General features: G+C 38.3%; 1 protein-coding gene across 2 annotated transcripts in view; it reads right to left on the bottom strand.

Annotated features, from left to right (window-relative positions):
- Nucleotides 1-22,720, bottom strand: part of UMPS (uridine monophosphate synthetase) — a 29,810-nt gene that overhangs the window by 5,881 nt on the left and 1,209 nt on the right. Inside the window, exons 2-6 of one of the 2 annotated variants that reach the window (XR_004299802.1) lie at nucleotides 14,571-14,724; nucleotides 11,867-12,538; nucleotides 10,267-10,442; nucleotides 8,490-8,604; nucleotides 7,017-7,206 (exon numbers count right to left, since the gene is read on the bottom strand). Coding sequence is in view for 1 of the 2 variants with exons in the window: in XM_032406740.1 (XP_032262631.1) it covers nucleotides 8,490-8,604; nucleotides 10,267-10,442; nucleotides 11,867-12,538; nucleotides 14,571-14,724 (1,117 nt within the window). In the remaining variant the exon portion in view is untranslated. The remainder of the gene's footprint in view (nucleotides 1-7,016; nucleotides 7,207-8,489; nucleotides 8,605-10,266; nucleotides 10,443-11,866; nucleotides 12,539-14,570; nucleotides 14,725-22,720) is intronic. The other variant, XM_032406740.1, reaches the window with a different exon arrangement.

Below are 22,720 nucleotides of genomic sequence, written 5' to 3'. Positions count from 1 at the left end.
TTTAGCAATAAAGTATTTTTTAATTAAGGTATGTATTTTGTTGTTTTAGACATAAAGCTACTGAACACTTAATGCTCCACAGTAGTAGAGTATTACACCAGTAATCCCATTACACCATCTGCATTTCCATTATACGCACTGTGAAAGCGAGAGGTTTCCCTGACTTGCTTTACTGCAGTATTTACTACAGTGGTCTGGTACCGAGGCTGCATAGTATGATGGCATCTGCAACTACGGAGTTTTACTTTCTCCTTTCTAATTTGGATGCTTTTTATTTTTCTTGCCTGAATGCTGTCGGTTGGACTTCCAATGCTGTGATGAATATTTCTTTATTGAGGTACAATCGAGATATAACATTAGTTTCAGGTGTACAACCATAATGATTTGAAATTTGTATACATTGCCAACTCATCACAGTAAGTCTTGTTGACAATTATGACCTTGAGTAATTACAAAAAATCTTTGTGTGAGAACTTTTAAGACTTACCCTCTTAGCAACTTTCCAAAATGCAATACAGTGTTATTAATTACAGTCACCATGCTGTACATTACATCCTTCTTATTTTATTATGAAGTATGTACTTTTTGACACCCTTTACTTTGGCCCACTCCCCACCCTCAGCCTCTAGCAACCACTGATCTGTTCTCTAGATCTATGAACTTGTTTTGTTTTAGATTCCACATACAAGTGAGATTATATGGTATTCGTCATTCTCTGGTTTATTTCACTCAGCATAATGCCCTCAAAGTCCATCTATATTGTCGCAAATGGCAAGATTCCATTATTTTTAGGTCATTATATTCCATTGTGTGTGTATATATTCTATTGCAAACATCCACTGACGGACACTGAGGTTGTTTCCATATCTTGGCTATTATAAATACTTCTGCAATGAATACGGGGGTGCATGTATCATTTTGAGTTAGTGTTTTTGTTTTCCTTGGATTAATACTCAGAAGTGAAATTACTGGGTCATACAATTTTAATTTTTGGAGGAACCTCCACACTGTTTTCCATGTTAGCTGTACCAATTTACATTCCCAGCAACAGAGCACAAGGGTTCCCTTTTCTCCACAGTCTTGCCAACACTTCTTGACTTTTGGATAATAGCCAATCTGACAGGTGTGAGGTGTTATCTCACTATGGTTTTGATTTGCATTTCCCTGATGATTAGTAATGGTTAGCATCTTCATGTGCCTGTTGGCCATCTGTATGTCTTCTTTGTAAAATGTCTTTCCAGATCTTCTGCCTATTTAATTGGATTGTTACTCTTTTTTTCTGGCTACAGAGGAATACGAGTTTAGTATAAACTCTGGGTATTAACCCCTTATCAAATACATGATTAGCAAATATTTCCTCCCATTTAGATGGTTTCCTTTGCTGTGCAGAATCTTTTTAGTTTGATATAATTCCACTTATTTTTCTTTTGTTTTAGTTTTGGTCAGATTAAAAAAAAATCACTGCCAAAACTGATGTTAAGGAGCTTGCCACCTATGTTTTCTTCTAGAAGTTTTATGATTTCAAGCCTTACTTCAAGTCTTTACACCATTTTATCGAAGAGAAATGTCCTTTCCCCATTGTATATTCTTAGCTCCTTTGTCATAAATTGACCATATATGCATGGGTTTATTTCTGGGCTCTCTACTGTATTCCACTGATCTATGTGTCTGTTTTTATATCAATATTGTTTTACCTACTATAGCTTTGTAATTACAGCTTGAAATCGGGGAGTGTGATGCCTCTAATTTTGTTCTTTCTCAAGACTGCTTTAGCTATTTGGGGTCTTTTTTGGTTTCATACAAATATTAGTATAGTTCTGTTTCAGTGAAAATTCCCACTGGAATTTTTATAGGGAATGCATCAAATCTATTGATTATTTTCAGTATGGGCATTTTAACAATATTAAGTCTTTCAATCCGTGAGCATGAGTATATTCCCATTTATTTGTGTCATCTTCAATTCTTTCATCAATGTCTTCCAGTTTTCAGTCTTTAACCTTTTTGGTTAAATTTATTCCTACGTAATTTATTCTTTTTAATGCCATTATAAATGTGATTGTCTAAATTTCTCTTTCAGATACTATGATATTAAGTGTACAGAAATGCAACAGATTTTTATATCCTGCAACTTGACTGAATTCGTGTGTTAGTTCTAACAGTTTTTTGGTGGAGTCTTTAGGGTTTGCTATATAATATATAATCTGCAAATAGTGACAGTTTTAGGTCTTCATTTCCAATCTGGATGACTTTTGTTTCTTTTTTTTGACTAATTTCTGTGGCTAGGATTTCCAGTACTATGAAATAAAAATGGTGAGAGTGGGCATCCTGGTCTTGTTCCTGATCTCAGAGGAAAAGCTTTTATCTTTTCACTGCTGAGTATTAGGTTAACTGTGGGCTTTTCATACATGGCCTTTATTATATTGAGTATGTTCTCTCTATATCCACTTTAAGTCTTTATCATAAATGGATACTGAATTTTGTCAAATGCTCTTTCTGCATGTGTTGAGATGATCATATAATTTTTATCCTTCATTTTGTTAATGTGGTATATCACATTGAACCACCCCTGCATCCCTGGAATTAATCCCAGCTGATCATGGTGTTGAATCTCCTTGTTTTGTTTTGTTTAAGATTTTATTTATTTTAGAGAGAAAGAGCATGCACTTGCGGGGCAGAGGGAGAGAATCCTCAAGCAGACTTCCTGCTGAGCACAGAGGCTCACGCAGGGCTCGATCCAAGAACCATAAGATCACAACCTGAGCTGAAACCAAGAGTTGGACGCCCAACTGTGACTAAGCCACCCAGGTGCCCTGGTGCATGATCCTTTTAAGGTATCATTAAATTCAGTTTGCTATTTTGTTGAGGATTTTTACATCTATGTTCATCAAAAATGTATGTAATTTTCTATTCTTGTGGCATTCTTGTCTGGTTTTAGCATCAGACTTATTTTGGGGCCTAACATACTATCTACCCTGAAGAATGTTCCATGTGCACTTGAGAAGAAAGACTATTCTATTGCTTTTGGATGGAATGTTCTGTATATATCTGTTAAGTCCATCTGGTCTAATGGGTTAAGGCTGATGTTCATTTACTGGTTTTCTGTTTGGATATCTATTGATGTAAGTGAGATATTACAATCCCCTACACTATTCTTGTATTGCTGTGTAGTTCTCCCTTTAGGACTGTTGATATTTGCTTTATACATTTAGGTGCTCTTATGCTGGGTGCCAAAAGATTTATAAATGTTACATTCTCTTGTTGGACTGACTCCTTCATCATTATGTAATGATGCCCTTGTCTTTGTTTGAAAGTCTATTTGGTCTGATAAGTCTATTTCTTGGAATATCTTTCAAGATATTTCTTGGAATATCTTTCAGCTATTCATTTTCATGGAATATCTTTCCCATCTCTTCACTTTTAGTCTATGTATGAAGTATACTTTGCTTACATCTGAAGTGAGTCTCTTATAGGCAGCATATGGATAGGTCTGGTTTTTAAAATCCATTCAGCCACTCTTTTGACTGGAGAATTTAGTCCATTTAAAGTAATTATTGTTAGGTATGTACTTACTGCCATTTTGTTAAATTGTTTTCTGGCTGTTTTCTGGTTGCTCTGTTCTGCTCTTGCTCTCTTTGTGATTTGATGACTTTAAGTGGTATGCTTGGATTTCTTTATCTTGTGCATCTACTAAAGGATTTTGCTTTATTGTTTATGTAAGGCTTATATTTAACAACTTACGTCTAAAGTTGATAACACATTATGTTTGACAACATTCTAAAGTTCTACATTTTTTCTCCCTTTCCATCTTTTACATTTTCGATATCACACTTTATACCTTTCTATCCTACATACCCTTTAATTACTGTACTTACAATTATTATTACTTTTGTCTTTTAACTTAGAACTAATCTACTACCTTTACTATATATTTACTTTTCCAGTGAGATTTATTCTTTTATACGTTTTCTTGTTACTAATTAGCATCCTTTTGTTTCAGCTTAAAGAAGTCCCTTTAATATTTCTTGTAAGGCTGGTTTAGTGATGATGAACTCCTCCTTAGGCGTTGCTGTTGCAGAAAACTCTTTTATCTTTCAATTCTAAACTCCGCTGAGTAGAGTTCTTTGTTGGAAGACTTTTCTTTGAGCACTCTGAATGTATCTCACCACTCCCTTCTGGCACGCAGTGTCTGCTGCAAAAATCTGATAGTCTTATGGGAGTTCCCTTGCATACATACAAGGGAGTTGTTTTGCTCTTGCTGCTTTTAAGAGTCTCTCCTTGTCTTTAACTTCTGACATTTTAATTTTTTTCCTCCAAATTTTTAAATTTCAGCTAGCTAACATACAGTACAATTGACATTTTGTATCTTGCTGTGGACTCTTTGGATTCATCTTATTTGGAACTTTCTGGGCTGCCTGGATCTGGATGTGTTTCCTTCTCCAGGTTAGGGAAGTTTTCTGTCCCTTTCTCTTTCCTCATTTTGGGACCCCTATAATGCGAATGTCAGTCCATTTAATGTCCCATAAGCTATCTTCATTTTTTTTTTTTTTTTTACTTTTTTTCACTTTTTTTCATTTTGCTGCTCTGATTGGGTGAGTTCTCCTACCTTGTCATCAAGTTCATTGATCCTTCTGTTTCATCTAGTTTGCTAGTGAACCCTGCCTGTGTATTTTTCAGTTTAGTTATTGTATTCCTTAGCTCTGGGACTTCTATTTAGTATTTTCTTATATTTTCTTTTTGTTGAAATTCTCACTGTATTCATCCATTTTTCTTCTGAGTGTGGTGAGCATCTTCATGACTATTACTTTGAACTCTTTATCAGGTATTTCATTAGTTTTTCTGAGGTTGTGTGTGTCTTAAATTTGGAACATAAAACCCTTTGTTCATTTTGCTTGCCAACTCTGTTGGTTTCTATGCATTAGATGAAACAACCCCTCTCCGTCTTGAAAAAATGGCTGTGCATAGCAGATAAGCTTGGTCATTCAAACCTGCCCTCTCAGTCATCTCACAAACCACTGTGATTGATTGTTCAAGAAGTCTATTATATTTTCAATGGCTCCTAGCAGTTGGAAGTATGCCAAGACTTGTCAGCATCCCAAAGGGAAGGATCTTAGCACCTAGATTCAGGCTGATTGGAAGCTAGGCCCTCAGACACAGCTTTTAACATCAAATATAGATCGTTTTGTGAGACCTCAATTATAAGCCCCACTGGCCACCAGAGCCAGGTTATTTGGAGGTGTCTACCAGCTTTTTTCCCTGAAAACGGCTCTGCAGGTCCCAGGTATGTGCCAAACCTGAAGCCTGCCCTTCAGTCTGAAGCTCCAAAGCAAGCAAATCATAGAAAGACTGGTGGTGGTAGCCTGCCAAGATCTCTCTGATATGTTCCAGGTCTCATGGAACTGTTAACAAAGCTACTCTGGCCTCCAAAGCCAAGTGAATAAGGGATGTCCCCTGGGCAGCAGCTGCAAAAATCGGGACACCAGCTATGTGTAAAAACTCCCTTTTGGAGATACTGGGACTGTGCTATGGCAGGGGTAGAGCACAAAGATGGCGCCCACCAGTCTCTGTCCCTGAAGAATGCTGCAGTAGGCTCTTAAATGTGTGTGTGAAATTAGGTGCCTGCCCCCTAGGCCAGCACTGTATTTACTTAAAAAGTCTGGGCAATATCAGCTACCTCTGAGCTGGGACTTGGTGAGTCCATGTGGGAGAGCCCTTAAGAGCCATTTCTCACATCACTAGTCTTGTGGATACCAGCCCTGTTGGTTTTCAGAAGTTGAGAGTACCTGATGTGCAGCTCAATCCCTTCACTCCTTAGGGAGATGCTCCAAGTTTTGACTTCCCTTCTAAGTCAGCTTTATGGTGAGACTGTGTCCCAGCCTCTCCTACCCACTCTGATGTGGTTTTCTTCTCATTTGCCGAACATAAAGTCCTTGTTCAGCCAGACTTCAGGTTTTTTCAGAAAAAATATCCCATACATAGCTGCAGACTCAGGAGGAGAGTTCAGGATCTTCCTTCTTAAACCGGAGTCCAACATTTCCCTTTTTAAAATTCTATTGCTCTTGAATCCTTCTGCTAAATAGCTTATGATGCTTTAAATATTCCTAAAAGCCTAGATCCTATCTAGTCAAATTATGGGGTCTTATAATGAACATTAGCAGTTGATAAGCAGAGTGCTTACTCTGTGTCAAGACATTGGGGGAAGTGCATTACACACCTCACTAAGCTTCTCAACAACCCTATGAGGTCAACACTGTTAACATCCCCATTTTATACTTGAAAATGACACCAAAATAAATGACCTGTCCAAAGATACATGGTTACTAAATGGAAGGAAGGGCCAGGGATCCAAACCTGACTCAAAACATTTAGTGCAAATTAAAATGTCAAAACCCCCAATACTCTTTAACCTGGGGGTTCAGCCACCATTCATTATCTGAATTTTCATTATCCTATTAGTTTTCTTCCTGATTACCTTTGTTTTTTTGAAGATTTTATTTATTGGGACACCTGCGTGACTCAGTTAAGCATGTGACTCTTGATTTTGGCTCAGGTCATGATCTCGGCTTCATAGGATCGAGCCCTGGGTCAGGCTCTGTGCTCAGCACAAAGTCTGCTTGTCCCTCTCCCTCTGCCCATTGCTCTCTCTAAAATAAATAAAAAATATTTTTATTTTTAGAGAGTGAGCAGGGGGAGGGGCAGAGAGAGAGAATCCCAAGCAGACTCCCACTGAGCTCAACACAGGGCTTGATCCCATGACCTCAAGATCACAGCCTGAGTTGAAATCAAGAGTCAGATGCTTAACCGACTGAACCACCCGGGCGCCCCTTTCCTGATTAACTTCCTGTAATGTTTTCTGCTTAAACTATACAGTTAAACCACCAAATCCCAAAAAGGCGGTACCTTCCCAAATGTGGTTATATTGTTTATATACAATAATTAACTTTGAAGGAGCTAATGGGAATCTGCTAGTTCTAGTATTCCAGGGTATAAAAAGAAAACCAAGTTTACCAAACTCATACCTTCAATCATTATGTTCTCAGTATTACTGTCCCAGTCAGAACACCAACCCTTTCAACTGTTCTTATACAGCATATTTTTCATTCCTCCAACATTTGTATGAGTATTTATAGGCCATTTATGAAGCACAGGAACACTGTACTGGAGGATATGCATTCTTCAGAAAGCTCTCATTCTCAACGAGTTTTTAGCCTAGAAGAATATTCCAGAAATACTCTACATGTGCAAAAATGTATACAAGGATGTTCACTGCTTATAAAACCATCCAAATGTATCAACAGGGGAAATGGTTAAACATATTACAGCCCAATTATAACTAGGAAACACTATGTAGTTGTTAAAAGGTAACTCTGGGGCACCTAGGTGGTTCAGTTGGTTAAGTGATTGCCTTTGGCTCAGGTCATGATCCTGGAGTCCCACATCGGGCTCCCTGCTCAGCAGGGAGTCTGCTTCTCCCTCTGACCCTAACCCCTCTCATGTGCTCTCTCTCATTCTCTCTCTCTCTAATAAATAAATAAAATCTTTAAAAAAAAAAGGTAACTCTGGATGTGGCTCCCACTCTATGGGCATTTGTGAGTATATGCAAAGCCAAAGGTCTGGAAGGATACATAACACACCAATTATGTGATTATCTCTGGAGGGGAAAGCTAGACTGCGGAATGAATGGTGCAATGGAGAGATGGATATGACTTATATAAGAATGACTAGTATAAAATCTACTTTTCTCAATATTTTTACAGGTAACTTCTGAACACCTGACAAATTCCACTGAGGGGTGACAAGCTAGTTGTTTTCCTTTTAAAGTTTTGCTGAGAACCCTACTGTTCAAAGTTCCAATTTCCAACTTCTTAGATGGAAAATGGGACAGAATAAACTACCATAAGTGTGATAAGCAACCAATCCAGGAAAAATGTTTCTAAGTCATGGTTTCTTCCACTTTACTGAGTCCCATAGGACATATAAAAATGCTTATTTTTATAACCCAGTTTACTCCCTTTACTACAGACTGTATTTGTCCTGTTTTTTAGCCACTCTAACTACTTTTATCAGACTGGTGAAAGTGTTAAGTTTGAGACATGAAAGAACCATATATCCCCACACTCAAGAGCTACAACAGACATTAGCACACCGACAGTTCTGCAGCATCCTCTAACAAAGAAACAAATGTTGGATTTTGTTTAGCCTAGAGCATTCTTCCTTAATCACAGAATACCTTTTATGGCAGCATATTTGGAATATTAGTTGGGAAAGACTAAACTAAAATAATCAGTTTCTAGGCATATTTCAACAAAAAGCAGCTTTTAAAATTTTCACCCAAATTAGACTGCAAGCTATTTTGCATATCTAGGTCAGTATCAGCAGGCCAAAGGGCTCATTCATTACAGTTTTTCTCTTTAGCAACTTCGTAATAACACAAAATTTTATTGTGGGTAAAGAAGCATTTTGGAAAAACCATCACCAATAAATAGATTTACCTCCTGCTTCTAAGTGAACTCCTGGAGTCAAGTGAAGAAATTCTGGATTCATGCTTACTCGGGAGCCAGAAATAAAACCAAGCACAAATTCAGGATGCTCTTCCGCCATTCTAACCTAAAAGGAATGTAAAAGGACAGATTACAAGAAAGTAATTAAACAGAATAACAGTTCTACAAGTAAAAAAAAAAATCAACTCTATTAAAAACTTTTGCTATTTTATAAATGCCTTCTGTTATTTGATATGAAACGCATCTAAAACAGGTGATCTTAGATATGAATCTACATACTTGATCCATGAAGACCCTGAGATAACCCCTTCTCCCAATTAATCATACCTTAAAAACATGAAAGAATCCTATACTATGTGCATCTAAAATTGAGACGCTAAATAATAATTGCTTGGGAACCCACCTACTTCAAAAGAGGGTATGTGGAGAGTACCCTAGAATACATTAATAATGGTAGGAAACCAAACTGACTACTTCCTGCCTACCTACACAGGGTACTGCTCTATATCCAGACACCCACCATATAAAACAGCTATGTTGTCAAGGGCTAAAGAAATCTCACCTTTTACTGCATTCCTTTAACATCTACCAATAACTGATCTCCACCATTTCCTCACATTTATAGAAGTTTCTCTAGATGGTCTTTCTAATCTGGCTCTTCCACGAGGCTCCTACTGTCTATTTGTGTCACCAAATATTACCATCTACCAACAAGCCATGTCTTGTCCTTGAGCCGAGCCAGACCCAGACTCCCAGAATGCCAAATATTAGCACTGACTCATGGACTCTCTGCTAGGAGATCTGGGAAATCACATTTATGGTCAATTCAGAGGTGGGCTTAAAACCTGGCCCCAGGGCCATATGATTTCTTCACAGCTCCAGACAGTATTTGAAGTTATATAAAAATGAATTCCCATGTAAAAAATAACATTTTATTAAAATTTCTATTACTTTTAAAAGTAAGTCTTTAAAATATCCGTAAAGGAACTTTTTAACTAGATAATTACCCATCTCATTTTATTCTGGTGTGCAGGGGTGGGTGTTGGGTACTAACAATATGGTGTTATAAGAACTTTCAATAACGGAGGGTTAATGGAGAAAACCCTAAGTCAGAACTCTAGAGCTTTCCCACACAGTTACAATCAATAGCAGAGACTGAAGAAGATAAAACTTCATCTGGGCTGCTGTGATAAGAATGTGCATCTCTGGGAGACTTGGGAGATTCTGAGAAACTGCACGTCTGGGAAGAGGCTCTTCAATTTCAATACATGGCAAAATGAAAACAAAACAAAACAAACCCAAAAAACCTCCAGCTATCTAAAGACCAGGTAAGGCTAGGCAGATATTTGACCAAATACCTGTATCTCAATGTTTCTACCTCTTGGGTGCCTGGGTGGCTCAGTTGGTTAAGCGACTGCCTTCGGCTCAGGTCATGATCCCGGAGTCCTGGGATCGAGTCCCACGTCGGGCTCCCTGCTCAGCAGGGAGTCTGCTTCTCCCTCTGACCCTACCCCCTCTTGGGCTCTCTCTCTCTCTCTCAAATAAATAAATAAATAAAAATCTTTAAAAAAAAATTTAAAAAAAATGTTTGTATCTCTTAAGTGCCCACTACAAGATATAAAAATGCTATTATCCGGAAACTCTAGCCCCCTAGCATTACTATCACCCTAACAGCTGATTTTTTGGGGGGAGGGGTTCCATAAATCTCAAATTTAAGATGGTTTCCTTGCCCTGTAACTTCTGTCACGCCAGCCCCTCCGTCACCTACCGCCGCGTCAGTGTAGCTGCCTGTAGCCAAGGAGCCGGCAGAACTCATGTCCGCGACGAGCAGGCACCCGCGCTGCAAAGGCAGGCCGACTTCGCTCAGGCCCCGCACGACGCCCGAGCCCGGCACCACGTGAGCATTGACCAGATCTGCCCAAGAAGCTATTTTAAAGACACCACCTAGGAAGTTGAAAAGAAGACAGTCAGTTTTCAAACAAAAACCACTAACTTTTTGCCCAACCGACTACAGTCTGAAGTAATCTCACAGTACCATGCTAATGAAACAGTGAGGCACTCTGAGACCTGCAGTGATTACCAGGGGACCTACGGGTCCATCTGCGAAAAACTATCTGTTCACCTGGTGGCCAGCTGAAAGAGCACAATGAGCAAAAAGTCTTACAATTTCTGCACTTAGTTATCAGCAACACTGAGAAGACTGGTTTTCCTTGCAGGCTGAAGGTTCTGACACCAATAAAACATGCAAAGAGAAATGGGATTCCAGTGAAGAAGGGCATTTGAGGCCGAAGATACCAGCATTCTGAAATTCCTCTGAAGATGACCAATGTTCCTTCTGCAGGAATCTCTCAGCAACTTTACCATCTCTCAAAGGTTCTACTTGCTCCTGAGGTCTCTTAATTTCAACAGGCAACTATATTCACTTTAAAAGCTGACAGCAATACCCTTAATCAATTTCTGAGAAAACTATATACAAACCTGTAGAGTTTGTGTAACTCTTACATCAGTTGATAAACTAAAGTAAGCAATGTGATGATGGCAGAACATCTTAAGCACAGGAAGAAAGTCAGAGGCAAATCTATCCTAAAGAAATAGCTTAAGCATAAGCATGTATTTAAGAAAAATTGCTATCTATAAGATGTCTTTAAGAGTTAACCTTTCAATAAACGTTTTATCCTGTTATTTAAGCAAAAAAAGCTGCCCTATACAATATGACAGAAACTTCCATAGAATGGGTAGAAAATTAAGTAGTTTTTCTTTAAATCAATATATGCTCTATTTTAAGTTCCTATTTAACAACAAAAAAAGTATACCAATAGATCTTTTTTTGCCAAAAACAAATGTTACAACTTTACACTTCTATTTCATTGTTTCCTATATCTGCAACTTTCATTTTTCAAATATTCAGAACTCATTGTGTTCTGCCAAGGCCAACGCCTGTCATTTTTGTCTGCCTAGCACGTGCATCCCTTTCTTCTGGCATCAGCACACCCATTTTCTTTGGGGAAACTACCTTCGACCACAGCTCAGTTCAAAAAATTTACAGTTAACAACCTCACATCACCAGAGGCAGGGCATATATTACTAAGCTAATAAAGCTGTTCTATAACCCAGGCCTGAGTGACTAGTTTGGGGTAGGCATGAGGAGTGTGCCTACCTGAGAAAGAAGTCAAGAGAGAAGAAAGCAGAGCTGACAGATGACAAGAAGGCAAGTCCAAAAGACTTGTGCTTGAGCTCCTAGATCCAACCATGCTTGACAGATTCTTCTATGGCTGGACTTTCAGTGATGGGAGTCAAAACATTTCCTTTTGTTCTTCAGGCAGTTTAAGCTAAATTTCTATTTTTGCAGATTCCTAAATAGTGCTTACCTTCATACTGTTTTTTTACTGTGTTTCCTATATCTGCAAATTTCCGGTCTTCAAATATTAAGAACTCGTGGCGTTTTGCCAGAGCTGTTAACTCCTTCATCACATCCAGAGTAAAATCATTCAAAATATCTACATGAGTCTTAAGGATGCAGATGAGGGGTCCTAAAGCATCTGCTAGCTGCAACAGCTCTCTGGACTCTGAAATATCAGCAGACAGACAAAGATTGGTCTCTTTCTTCTGCATAAGCCTGAGAAGCTTCGATGCAACTGGGTGGATCCTGGGCAGCTCTGCACGTGCACCAAAGCTGAGTTCTCCAGGAGCTTTGTTTATAGGAAGGAGTAAATCGTTATGATTAGCTGCCACAAAAACATTCTCCTGAACAAATCTCTTCACTCTCTCAACCATCTCAGCATCAATTTTTTTCTGCTGCTCAAGAATCTCCAGCATTTTGGACAATGTACACACTGAGTGAAGATGGATCCCATGGGCCTGCAACTTGTCTTTGCCTCCTTGCTCTCTGTCCAGCAGCACTATGGCATCAGTGACCTTCAATCCCTCCTTCCGCAGAACCTCAACAGTTTCCAAAACACTAGACCCACTGGTAACAACATCTTCAATGATCAAACAGGTTTCTCCCGGATTAATAGCTCCTTCTACAAGACGCTTAGTACCTAGAAAACATTATGTTGATTTCAATTTAAAAGTATATTATTTCAGCCAACTCAAGATGTATCTGGCATTATAAATTTGGCATGTATTTATGAAGAGGTGGATGATTGAATCTTATTTTCTGATAATCTACTTTAGAGCTACTTTATCTTTACTCCTGATAAATCTTCAATGAGCCATGATTACCATTTTGTTCAGTGTTCCCCTACTGAAAATTGTCAAAGTTACATATATAAAATATTTAGAGCAAAACTAGCAAATTACTTTATAGTGTAAATAAGCACCACTTAATGTGTTCATGATCATAATTTCAAATATGGAGTTTCTTAAAGCAAGATAACCTAGATCAAGGAAAGTTATGAAACAATAACCCAGTACCATCAATGAAATCATTCTTTTTTCCATCAACAAACAAGTTCATTACTCAAGCTCAACCAAACAACTGGCCTTTTGAAGAAATAAATTCAGGAGAAAAAATATTCAACAACCATTTAGATCTATCACTACAACTTTATGAATTATATAATGCAATGAGTAAATGTACTTCCCCACTCCAACCCCCACCATAGACTACTTGCAGATAATCTACAAAACGTAAATAAGTAAGGCTATAGACTTTATAGACTCATTTTCTAGAGATTCGTTTTCTAGTTTCCACTATCAAATTTATCTTATGTTGAAACCTAAGAATTGGTGAGCAATTTGCCCACTGTTTGAGCTTTACCACAGGTACCATTCCTGCCCTTCCCCATTCTTTTCCTCCCCCTTGAACTGGCAAATTGAACTGAACCAGCTTAGACTAGAACACAAGACTATGATACTTATATATATATTTACAATTACTGATCTTATTCTAAGAAATATTTTTACAAACATAATAGAAACAATAGTTTCCTTATGGGTAGGGTCCATACCGATAAACACTGTGCCATCAAGCAGCAAAAATATTTTGTTTTAAATGTAGAATTTCAAACAAAACTAGGCAAAGAAGTATAACAAACCCCCTAAATACCTCACCACTTAACTCATGGTCAATCTTGTTTCAGCTACATCCCCACCTCTTCCCTCCCTCCATAATTTTTATTTTTATTTTTTTTTTTTTTAAAGATTTTATTTATTTATTTGAGAGAGCAAGAGCATATGAGAGGGAGGAGGGTCAGAGGGAGAAGCAGACTCCCTGCTGAGCAGGAAGCCCGATGCGGGACTCGATCCCGGGACTCCAGGATCATGACCTGAGCTGAAGGCAGTCGCTTAACCAACTGAGCCACCCAGGCGCCCCTCCCTCCATAATTTTTAGAAGCAAACTCCAGATGTCATGATTTTCATCATAAAAAATTTTTAGAACGTATCTTGTAAAAGGTAAGGACTCTATTAAAAAAATTAACAAATATTATCACACCAACATAAAACAAAAAACCCCATTAATTCCTTAATGTCATCAAATATGAAGTCCGTTCCAATATTTTTAGATTGATTTTTTTTTTAAGTTTATTATTTTTTTTTTTAGTAATCTCTACACCTAAGATGGGGCTCGAACTCATGACCCCAAGGTCAAGAGTCCCATGCTCCTCTGACTAAGCCAGTCAGGCGCCCCGAGACTGATTTGTTTTTAAAGCAAGCTCACATGTATAAAACACACCCTTATAACTTACTGCGAAGGACCCATGAAAATATATCTTCATTTAGAGAATTTTATGTGGCATTTCTCTTTATGCAGTTTAAATTATAAACATACCAGGCAAGTATGTGCTCTTAGAACATTCTGCTGCTGAGAGAAGGACTGGTTAAAAATGTTCGGTTTCACAGATATAATACCAAAAAAAGTGCACTTCTTTACATTGTTTAGTCAATACAAAACATTGTACCCCTAGAATCTAAAGGAAAGGAAGGTGATTTACAGTAACAGTTAACCAATTCTAAAGGACCTATGAAGAATAGCCAAGGTGACTTTGACAAACATCAGTGCCTAGAAGAAAAAATTCTAACATTATCAGGTTATGTATCAACTTAAAGCTTATAATACTTTTATTTTACCATAATCCTTTGTTTCTTTCCTTCTAATAAGCATTGGAATTTGGTTGGTTGAACAGATAACTGTAGCCAACGGTAAAGCTGTATAAGGTACTCCACACACACTGTCAAAATGGACTCCTGCATTTTGGGCAGTTTGGAATAAAATATCTGCAACCTGTAAGAAAATGAACACATAAACTATATATTATTCTCTTAAGTGGTGTGTATAAATCATGTTAACATAACATTAAAGACAGTAATAACCGAACAGGAGGTAGCCTCAAACTTGATCAGAAAATATGTATGCCTTTTTTTGTTAAAATGATCCTCTCTATAAATCCCAGTTTACAAATATAAAAACGTTAAGAATGACCCCACTTGTCTAGATGACTCAGGGTCTGCTCTGAGGGCAAACACAGGATGTGCCGGGGAAGGCTCTGATGTTGACTCCAAAGACTAAGAATGGCTCCCAGTCCTCCCAGCTTCCCTTAGTAATCCATTATGATTTGACTATCTTAAACCTTTCTTTATACCTGCTAGCTATATTTTGACTGAAAGAAGTCTTTATTGAAAAGTTTCGGGGCACCTGGGTAGCTCAGTCAGCTAAGAGTCTGCCTTGGGCTCAGGTCATGATCTCAGGGTCCTGGAATGGAGCCCTGGGTCAGGCTCCCTGCTCAGTGGGGAGTCTGCTTCTCCTTCCTCCCCCTGCTCATGCTCTGTCTCTCTCTCAAATAAAGTATTTTTTAAAAAGTTTCATAAGAGAAATTGAGAATACTACTTAATCTGCATCAAAAAGAATAAAATACCTAGGAATAAATTTTACCAAAGTGAAAGGCCTGTACACTGAAACTTTTAAGACACTGGTGAAAGAAAGTGAAGACAGAAATAAATGCACTGCTATTCCTTGCTTACGAATTATAAATGTCCATACTACCCAAAGCAGATACAATGCAATCCCTATTAAAATTCCAATGGCATTTTTTTTTTTTTACAGAAACAGAACAATCCTAAAATTTGTATGGAACCCCAAAAGACCCCGAACAGCCGAAGCAACCCTAATGATAAGGCTTAAGGCATCATACTCCCTGATTTCAGACTACTACAAAGCTAGAGTCATCAGAAGAGTATGGAATTGGCATAAAAACAGATACATAGATCAAAGGAAGAGAACAGAGCCCAGAAATAAACCTATGTGATCAATTAATTTATGGCAAAGGAGCCAAGAACATACAATGAATGGGAAAAGGACAATCTCTTCAATAAACGGCGCTGGGAAAACTGGACAGTCTCATGCAAAAGAATGAAACTGGACTGCTATCTTATACCATACACAAAAATTAACACAAAATAGATTAGACTTGAATGTAAGACCTGAAACCATAAAACTCCTAGAAGAAAACACAGGTGGTAAGCTCCTTGACATACGTCTTGGCAGTGATTTTTCGGATTTGACACCAAACCCAAAGGCAACAAAAAAAATAAATAAGTGGGACTACATCAAACTAAAAAGCTTCTGCACAGTAAAAGAAACCATCAACAAAATGAATGAACAGAGAAAATATTTGCAGATCATATATCTGATATGGGGCTAATATATAAAGAACTCATATACCTCAGTAACAAAAAACAATCAACCCAATGAAAACATGGGCAGAGGACCCAAATAGACATTTTCCCAGAGAAGACAAATTGCCAACACCTATATGAAAAGGTGCTCAGCATCACTAATCATCAGGGAAATGCAAATCAAAACCACAGTGAGGTATCATTTCACCCTTGTTAGAATGGCTATCATCAAAAAGACAAGAACAGGGGCACATGGGTGGCTCAGTCAGCTAAGAGTCTGCCTTCGGCTCAGGTCACGATCCCAGGATCCTGGGATGGAGCCCCGCGGTGGGCTCCCTGCTCAGTGGGGAGTCTGCTTCTCCCTCTGCCTCTCCCCCAACTTGTGCTGTCCCTCTCACTCTCTCTCTCAAATAAATAATAAAATCTTAAAAAAAAAAAAAAAAAAAGACAAGTATAACAAGTGTCAACAAGAATGTGGAGAAAAGGGAACCCTTGTGTCCTGGTGGTAAGAATGTTAATTGGTGTAGCCACTATGAAAAACAGTATGGATGTTCCTCAAAAAATTAAAAATAGAACTACCATATGATCTGGCAATTTCATTTCTGGGTATTTATCCAAAAAACCAAAAACACTAATTTGAAAAGATATGTGCACCCCTATGTTTACAACATTATTTACAATAGCCAAGATATGGAAGCAAGCTATGTATCCATCAACAGATGAATGGATAAAGAGGATGTAGTATATATACACAATGGACTATTACACAGCCATAAAAAATGAGATCTTACCGTTTGTGACAATATGGATGGACCCTGAGGGTACCAAGTGAAATAAGAGAGAGAAAGACAAATACTATATGATTTCACTTGTATGTGGAATCTAAAAAAAACAAAAGAACAAACAAAAAAAGCAGAAATAGACCCACAAATACAGAGAATGACCTGGTGGTTGCCAGAGGGGAGGAGGCAAGGAGATGGGCAAAATGGATGAAGGGGGGTGGGAGGTACAGGTTTCCAGTTATGGAATGAATAAGTCATGGGAATTAAAGGTACTGAAAGGGAATAGTGACAGGTGGTAGCTACACCTGTGATGAGCATAGCAGGAAGTAGAGTTGTTCAATCACTATGTTATACACTTGAAACTGAAACTAATATAACACTATGTGCCAACTATACTTCAATTTAAAAACAAACCACCAAAAAAAAAAAAAAGAAAAGAAAACAGACTCATAAATATAGAGAACTGATGGTTACCAGAGCAGAGTGGGGTGGGGGAATAGGAGAAATAGCTGAAGGGGATTGAGGGTTTAAAATAAATGTCACTGGGAAGAAAAGTACAGCATAGAGAATATAGTCAATAACACTGTAATAACTTTGTATGGTGACAGATGGTAACTACACTTACTGTGGTGAGCCTTTCAAAATGCATATAATTGTCAAATCACTATGTTGTACACGTGGAACTAATATATGTCAATTATATTTCAATTAAACATTTTTTAAAAAGGAAAAAACCCTAAGGACTCCACCAAAAACCTATTAGAACTAATAAGTGAATTCAGTAAAGCTGAAGGATACAAAATCAGTATACAGGTATCTGCGGTGTTTTTTTGTTGTTGTTGTTGTTTTTTAAGATTTTATTTATTTGAGAGAGTGAGAGAGAGAGAGAGTGCACGAGCAGAGGGAGAGGGAGAAGCAGATTCCCCTGCTGAACAGGGAGCCTGATGAGGGTCCTGGGATCATGACCTGAGCCACCAAAGGCAGATGCTTAACTGACTGAGCCACCCAGGTGCCCCTGTGGTGTTCCTTTACATAGATAAAGTAGCAGAAAGAGAAATCAAAAAAACAATCCCATTTACAAGAGCATCAAAAGGAATTAAATAGCTAGGAATAAATTTAACCAAGAAGGTAAAACATCTGTGTACTGCAAACTGTAAGACTGATGAAAGACACTGAAGATGACCCAAGTAAATGAAAAGATATATTATGCTCATGGATTAGCAATATTAATTCTTGCTAAAATGTCCATATTCCTCAAAGGGAACTACAGATCCAATACAATCCTTATCAAAATCCCAATAGCATTTTTCACAGCACTAGACCAAATAATCTAAAATTTGTATGGAACCACAAAAGACCCCAAATAGCCAGAGAAATCTTAAGAAAAACAAAGCTAGAAATAATCACAATCCCAGACTTCAAACTATTATACAGAGCTAAAGTAACCAAAACAGTATAGTACCGGCACAAAAACAGACACACAGATCAATGGAACTGAGAGCCTGGAAATAAACCCACTCGTATATGATCAATTAATCTACAACAAAGGAGGCAAGAATATACAATGGGGAAAGACAGTCTCTTCAATATATGGTGCTGGGAAAATTGGACAGCTACAGGCAAAAGAACTAAACTAGGCCGCTTTTTTACACCATAAACTCAAAATGGATTAAAGACCTCAACCTAAGAACTGAAACCATAAAACTCCTAAAAGAAAACATTGGCAGTAAACTCGTGGACAGGGGTTTTAGCAGTGTTTCTTTGCTCTCTCTCTTCTGGCGAGAGCAACAGAAGAAAAACAATACATCAAAATAAAAAGCTTTTGCATAGGGAATAAAACAATCAACAAAACAAAAATGGATGGAAGAAGATATCTGCAAATGATATATCCAATAAAGGGTTAAATTGAAAATATATAAAGAACTTGTACAATACTGACAAAACAAACAATCCAATTAAAAAATGGGCAAAGGACCCAAATACACATTTTCCAAAGGAAGACATACTGATCATACAGGCAGCCCAGAGGCACATGAAAAGATGCTCAACATCACTAATCATCAGGGAAATGCAAATCAAATCACAATGAGTTATCACCTCACACCTGTCAGAATGGCTACGATCAAAGAGATAAGAAATAGATGTTGAAGGGGAGCCTGGGTGGCTCAGTCGTTAAGCGTCTGCCTTCAGCTCAGGTCATGATCTCAGGGTCCTGGGATCGAGCCCCGCATCGGGCTCCCTGCTCGGGGGGGAGTCTCCTTCTCCCTCTCTCTCTGCCTGCAGCTCCCCCCGCTTGTGTTCTCTCTCTCTGTCAAATAAATAAATAAAATCTGAAAAAAAGAAAGAAAAGAAAAGAAAGAGATAGATGTAGAGTTTATAAAGGGAGCCCCTGTGCAATGTTGGTAAGAACGTGAATTGGGGCAGCCACTTTGGAAAACAGTATGGAAGTTCCTCAAAAAATTAAAAATAATATGCTATACAATCCAGTAACTCCACTTCTGGGTATTTACCTGAAGAAAATGAAAACACCAATTTGAAAAGAAAATGTACCCCAACATTATTTACAATAGACAAGATATGGAAGCAACCTATGGACAGATGCATAAAGATGTGGTACATATACACAATCGATATTACTCAGCCATAAAAAAAAGAATGAAATCTTGCCAATTGCGACAATATGGAAGGACCTAGAGGGTATTTATTATGCTAACTGAAATGTCAGAGAAAGAAAAATACCACATGATTTCACCTACATGTGGAATGTAAAAAACAAAATGAACAAACAAAACAGAAACACTCATTGACACAGGAAACAAATTACTGGTTATGAGCAGGGAGGGGTTGGGGGGATGGGTGAAATATATGAAGGGGATTAAGTGATACAAACTTCCAGTTATAAAGAAGTCATGGAGATGTAATATACAGCATAGGGAGTATAGTCAATAATATTAATTTAAAAAAAAATCAATGGAAGCATACCAAAATGTTTAAAAAAAAAAGTTTCATAAGTACAGAGCCTATTATGTGAAGAACTATTTTATAATATCCTTTTCCATATACACCATCACATTTTAATGCTAGAATGCATACTCTTATCCAACACCACCTGACTTAAAAAAAAAAAAAAGGCAAACTTACTTAAGAATTGCTTAGTGAAGGGGTGCTTGGGTGCTTGGGTGGCTCAGTCGGTTAAGCGTCTGCCTTCGGCTCAGGTCATGATCACAGGGTCCTGGGATCAAGCCCTGCAGTGGGCTCTCTGCTCAGTGGGGAATTTGCTTCTCCCTCTCCCTCTGGCCCCCCTCCCACCCCCACCTCCACTTGTGTGCACTTGCTCTCTCAAATAATTTAAAAAATCTTAAAAAAAAAAAAAAAAAGAATTGCTTAGTGAACCAGATCAGATCTTCAAAATTTTTTGCACCTATATGTCTAAAGACTTGAAAATTCTGTAAATATTTTTAAGTTGCAAAAGATGTAATTTCTAGAGTACTAAAAAATTATATTTTCCTAGAACTATTGTCACTGTTTTGAGTAAATACGATGGGATTCAAGTGCTACAGTGATTTGATACTGACCCCCTCCATTTTATTTATTTTTTTTAAGATTTTATTTAACAGAGGGGTGGCTGGGTGGCTCAGTCAGTTAGGCATCTGCCTTCGGCTCAGGTCATGGTCCCAGGGTCCTGGGATCGAGCCCCGCATCGGGCTCCCTGCTCGGCGGGAAGCCTGCTTCTCCTTCTCCCACTCCCCCTGCTTGTGTTGCCTCTCTCGCTGCGTCTCTCTCTGTCAAATAAATAAATAAAATCTTAAAATAAATAAATAAAAAATAAATAAAACAATTTGCAAAGTTTGATAGAAGTATAAGAATGGATTATTTTGGAAAATACTTTTCTTAGTGAGATGAATAGTTCCCCTCATTTGTTTATGTGTCTACTTAAACTGAGTATTCCTTACAACTAGGAAGTTAGAGTTTAGTGTAAATTCTACTGGGTTTTTTTGGGGTGCAAATACTGAGAAATCCTGTTTGCATAAATAAGCAGATACAAAAGGAGTTCCGTTCAGCTAGGTCTCTCGATGTTTTCAACTCTCTTTTTTTTTTTAATATTTTATTTATTTGACAGAGAGAGACACAGCGAGAGAGGGAACACAAGCAGGGGGAGTGGGAGAGGGAGAAGCAGACTTCCCACTGAGCAGGGAGCCCGATACGGGGCTCGATCCCAGGACCCTGGGATCATGACCTGAGCCGAAGGCAGACGCTTAATGACTGAGCCACCCAGGCGCCCCATGTTTTCAACTCTTAACTACCAAAAATCATACACACACCAAGACCTAGTATCAAAAAGCAATTTTTAGTCATCTATCAACTGACTCGTCAAAAAAAAAAAAAAGGCCTATTTTTCTCTCCATAGTCATTCACCTTCTCACTACTGAAGAGATGCACCATAGCATGATCCTGGATGGTGAGAACAGTCCAACCCACTTCAAGTAGTGCTTCAATCGTTTTTATAATAACCTCACAAAGTAAGGTTCCCAAAGGGTGAGAATAAACCCTTAGGTGGTGGAGGAAATTCATATGTCTTCTTGATAAATCTTCCTCTGAGGACGGAAATGTTCTCTATCTGCACTGTCCAATGTCCCACCAGCCACATGTGATTATTTCAGTTTTATTTACTTTGTAAAAAGATTTTATTTATTTGAGAGAGAGAGAGAGAGAGAACATGAGCGATGGGGGGGGGCAGAGGGAGAGGGAGAAGCAGACTCCCAGCTGAACAGGGAGCATGACAGTGCTCGATCCCAGGACCCCAAAGGCCGAAGGCAGAAGCCTAACCAACTGAGCCACCCAGGTGCCCGGATTATTTCAATTTTAAAATTCATAATGCTCAGTATTCATATGCGGCTAGTAGCAACTCTATTGGACGGCACATTCAGACCCTTCCATTCAGCACGGTCAGCAGCTCCGGCTGGCAGCTTGTTAGAAAGGCATAACCTCAGGCCCTGCCTTGGATCTACTGAATCAGTTACGCAGTTTAACAAAATTAGCAGGTGATTCATATTTACTCAGATTGAAACACACGTACTAGAAACCTCTAATTTGTACAAAGTTTTTTCCTTATTTTGACCAAAAAAGTGCCTCCATGAAATGTTTGTCCTCTGGCCTTCATTCTTGCTCCTGGCCACAGAGTGCAATATCAAATCCCCCTTTCTAAGCAATAGCCCTCCCAAACATTTAAGCAGCTACTAAATTCTTCCCCCATCCACCTTTTCCTTTGTCCCCCACATCTTATTTTCTCAGAGTTAAATACACAGAACTCATTGGACTATTTCTGTGCTGTCAACTGTGCTCCAAACTGGGCTTCCTGACTCTTGCAAAGCACATGTCAAAGTCTCAAGTCAATGAGCAGGCTGCTCTCTAGGTCCTGATAAAATAAAGGAAACTCAACTTTTCATGTTTGTGGGCCCTGCTCCTGATCTCCCAGGGAAGCAAACCCTCAAAGCTTGGTTTCTGCCCAAAGCACACACTGTACATCTGATTCATTAAAAAAAAGAAAAAAAAGGACATTCCAAACATAAAAATTTAAAAACATCCCTGGTTCCCATTAAGATTAAAGTCATACAGCCTTCTACATACTAAAAACATAAGATAAAATGTGTAACTTTCTAAAATGCCTTTCATCATGGTGATTTCTAACTCTACGTAAAAATACCGTATATAACCCTGCACCAAATGTTCCTTCCCTAGAGCGCTCTCTGTGAAGATTATGTGTCCCGAGCAGCTGTCCTAACTCGGGCCCGAATAAAACTCTTTTCCTTTTTTTTTTTTTTT

Source organism: Phoca vitulina, unplaced genomic scaffold, assembly GCF_004348235.1.
Source record: "Phoca vitulina isolate PV1807 unplaced genomic scaffold, GSC_HSeal_1.0 scaffold8, whole genome shotgun sequence".
NCBI classification, from domain to species: Eukaryota; Metazoa; Chordata; class Mammalia; order Carnivora; family Phocidae; genus Phoca; species Phoca vitulina.
This window is presented reverse-complemented; position numbering and strand designations above follow the sequence as displayed.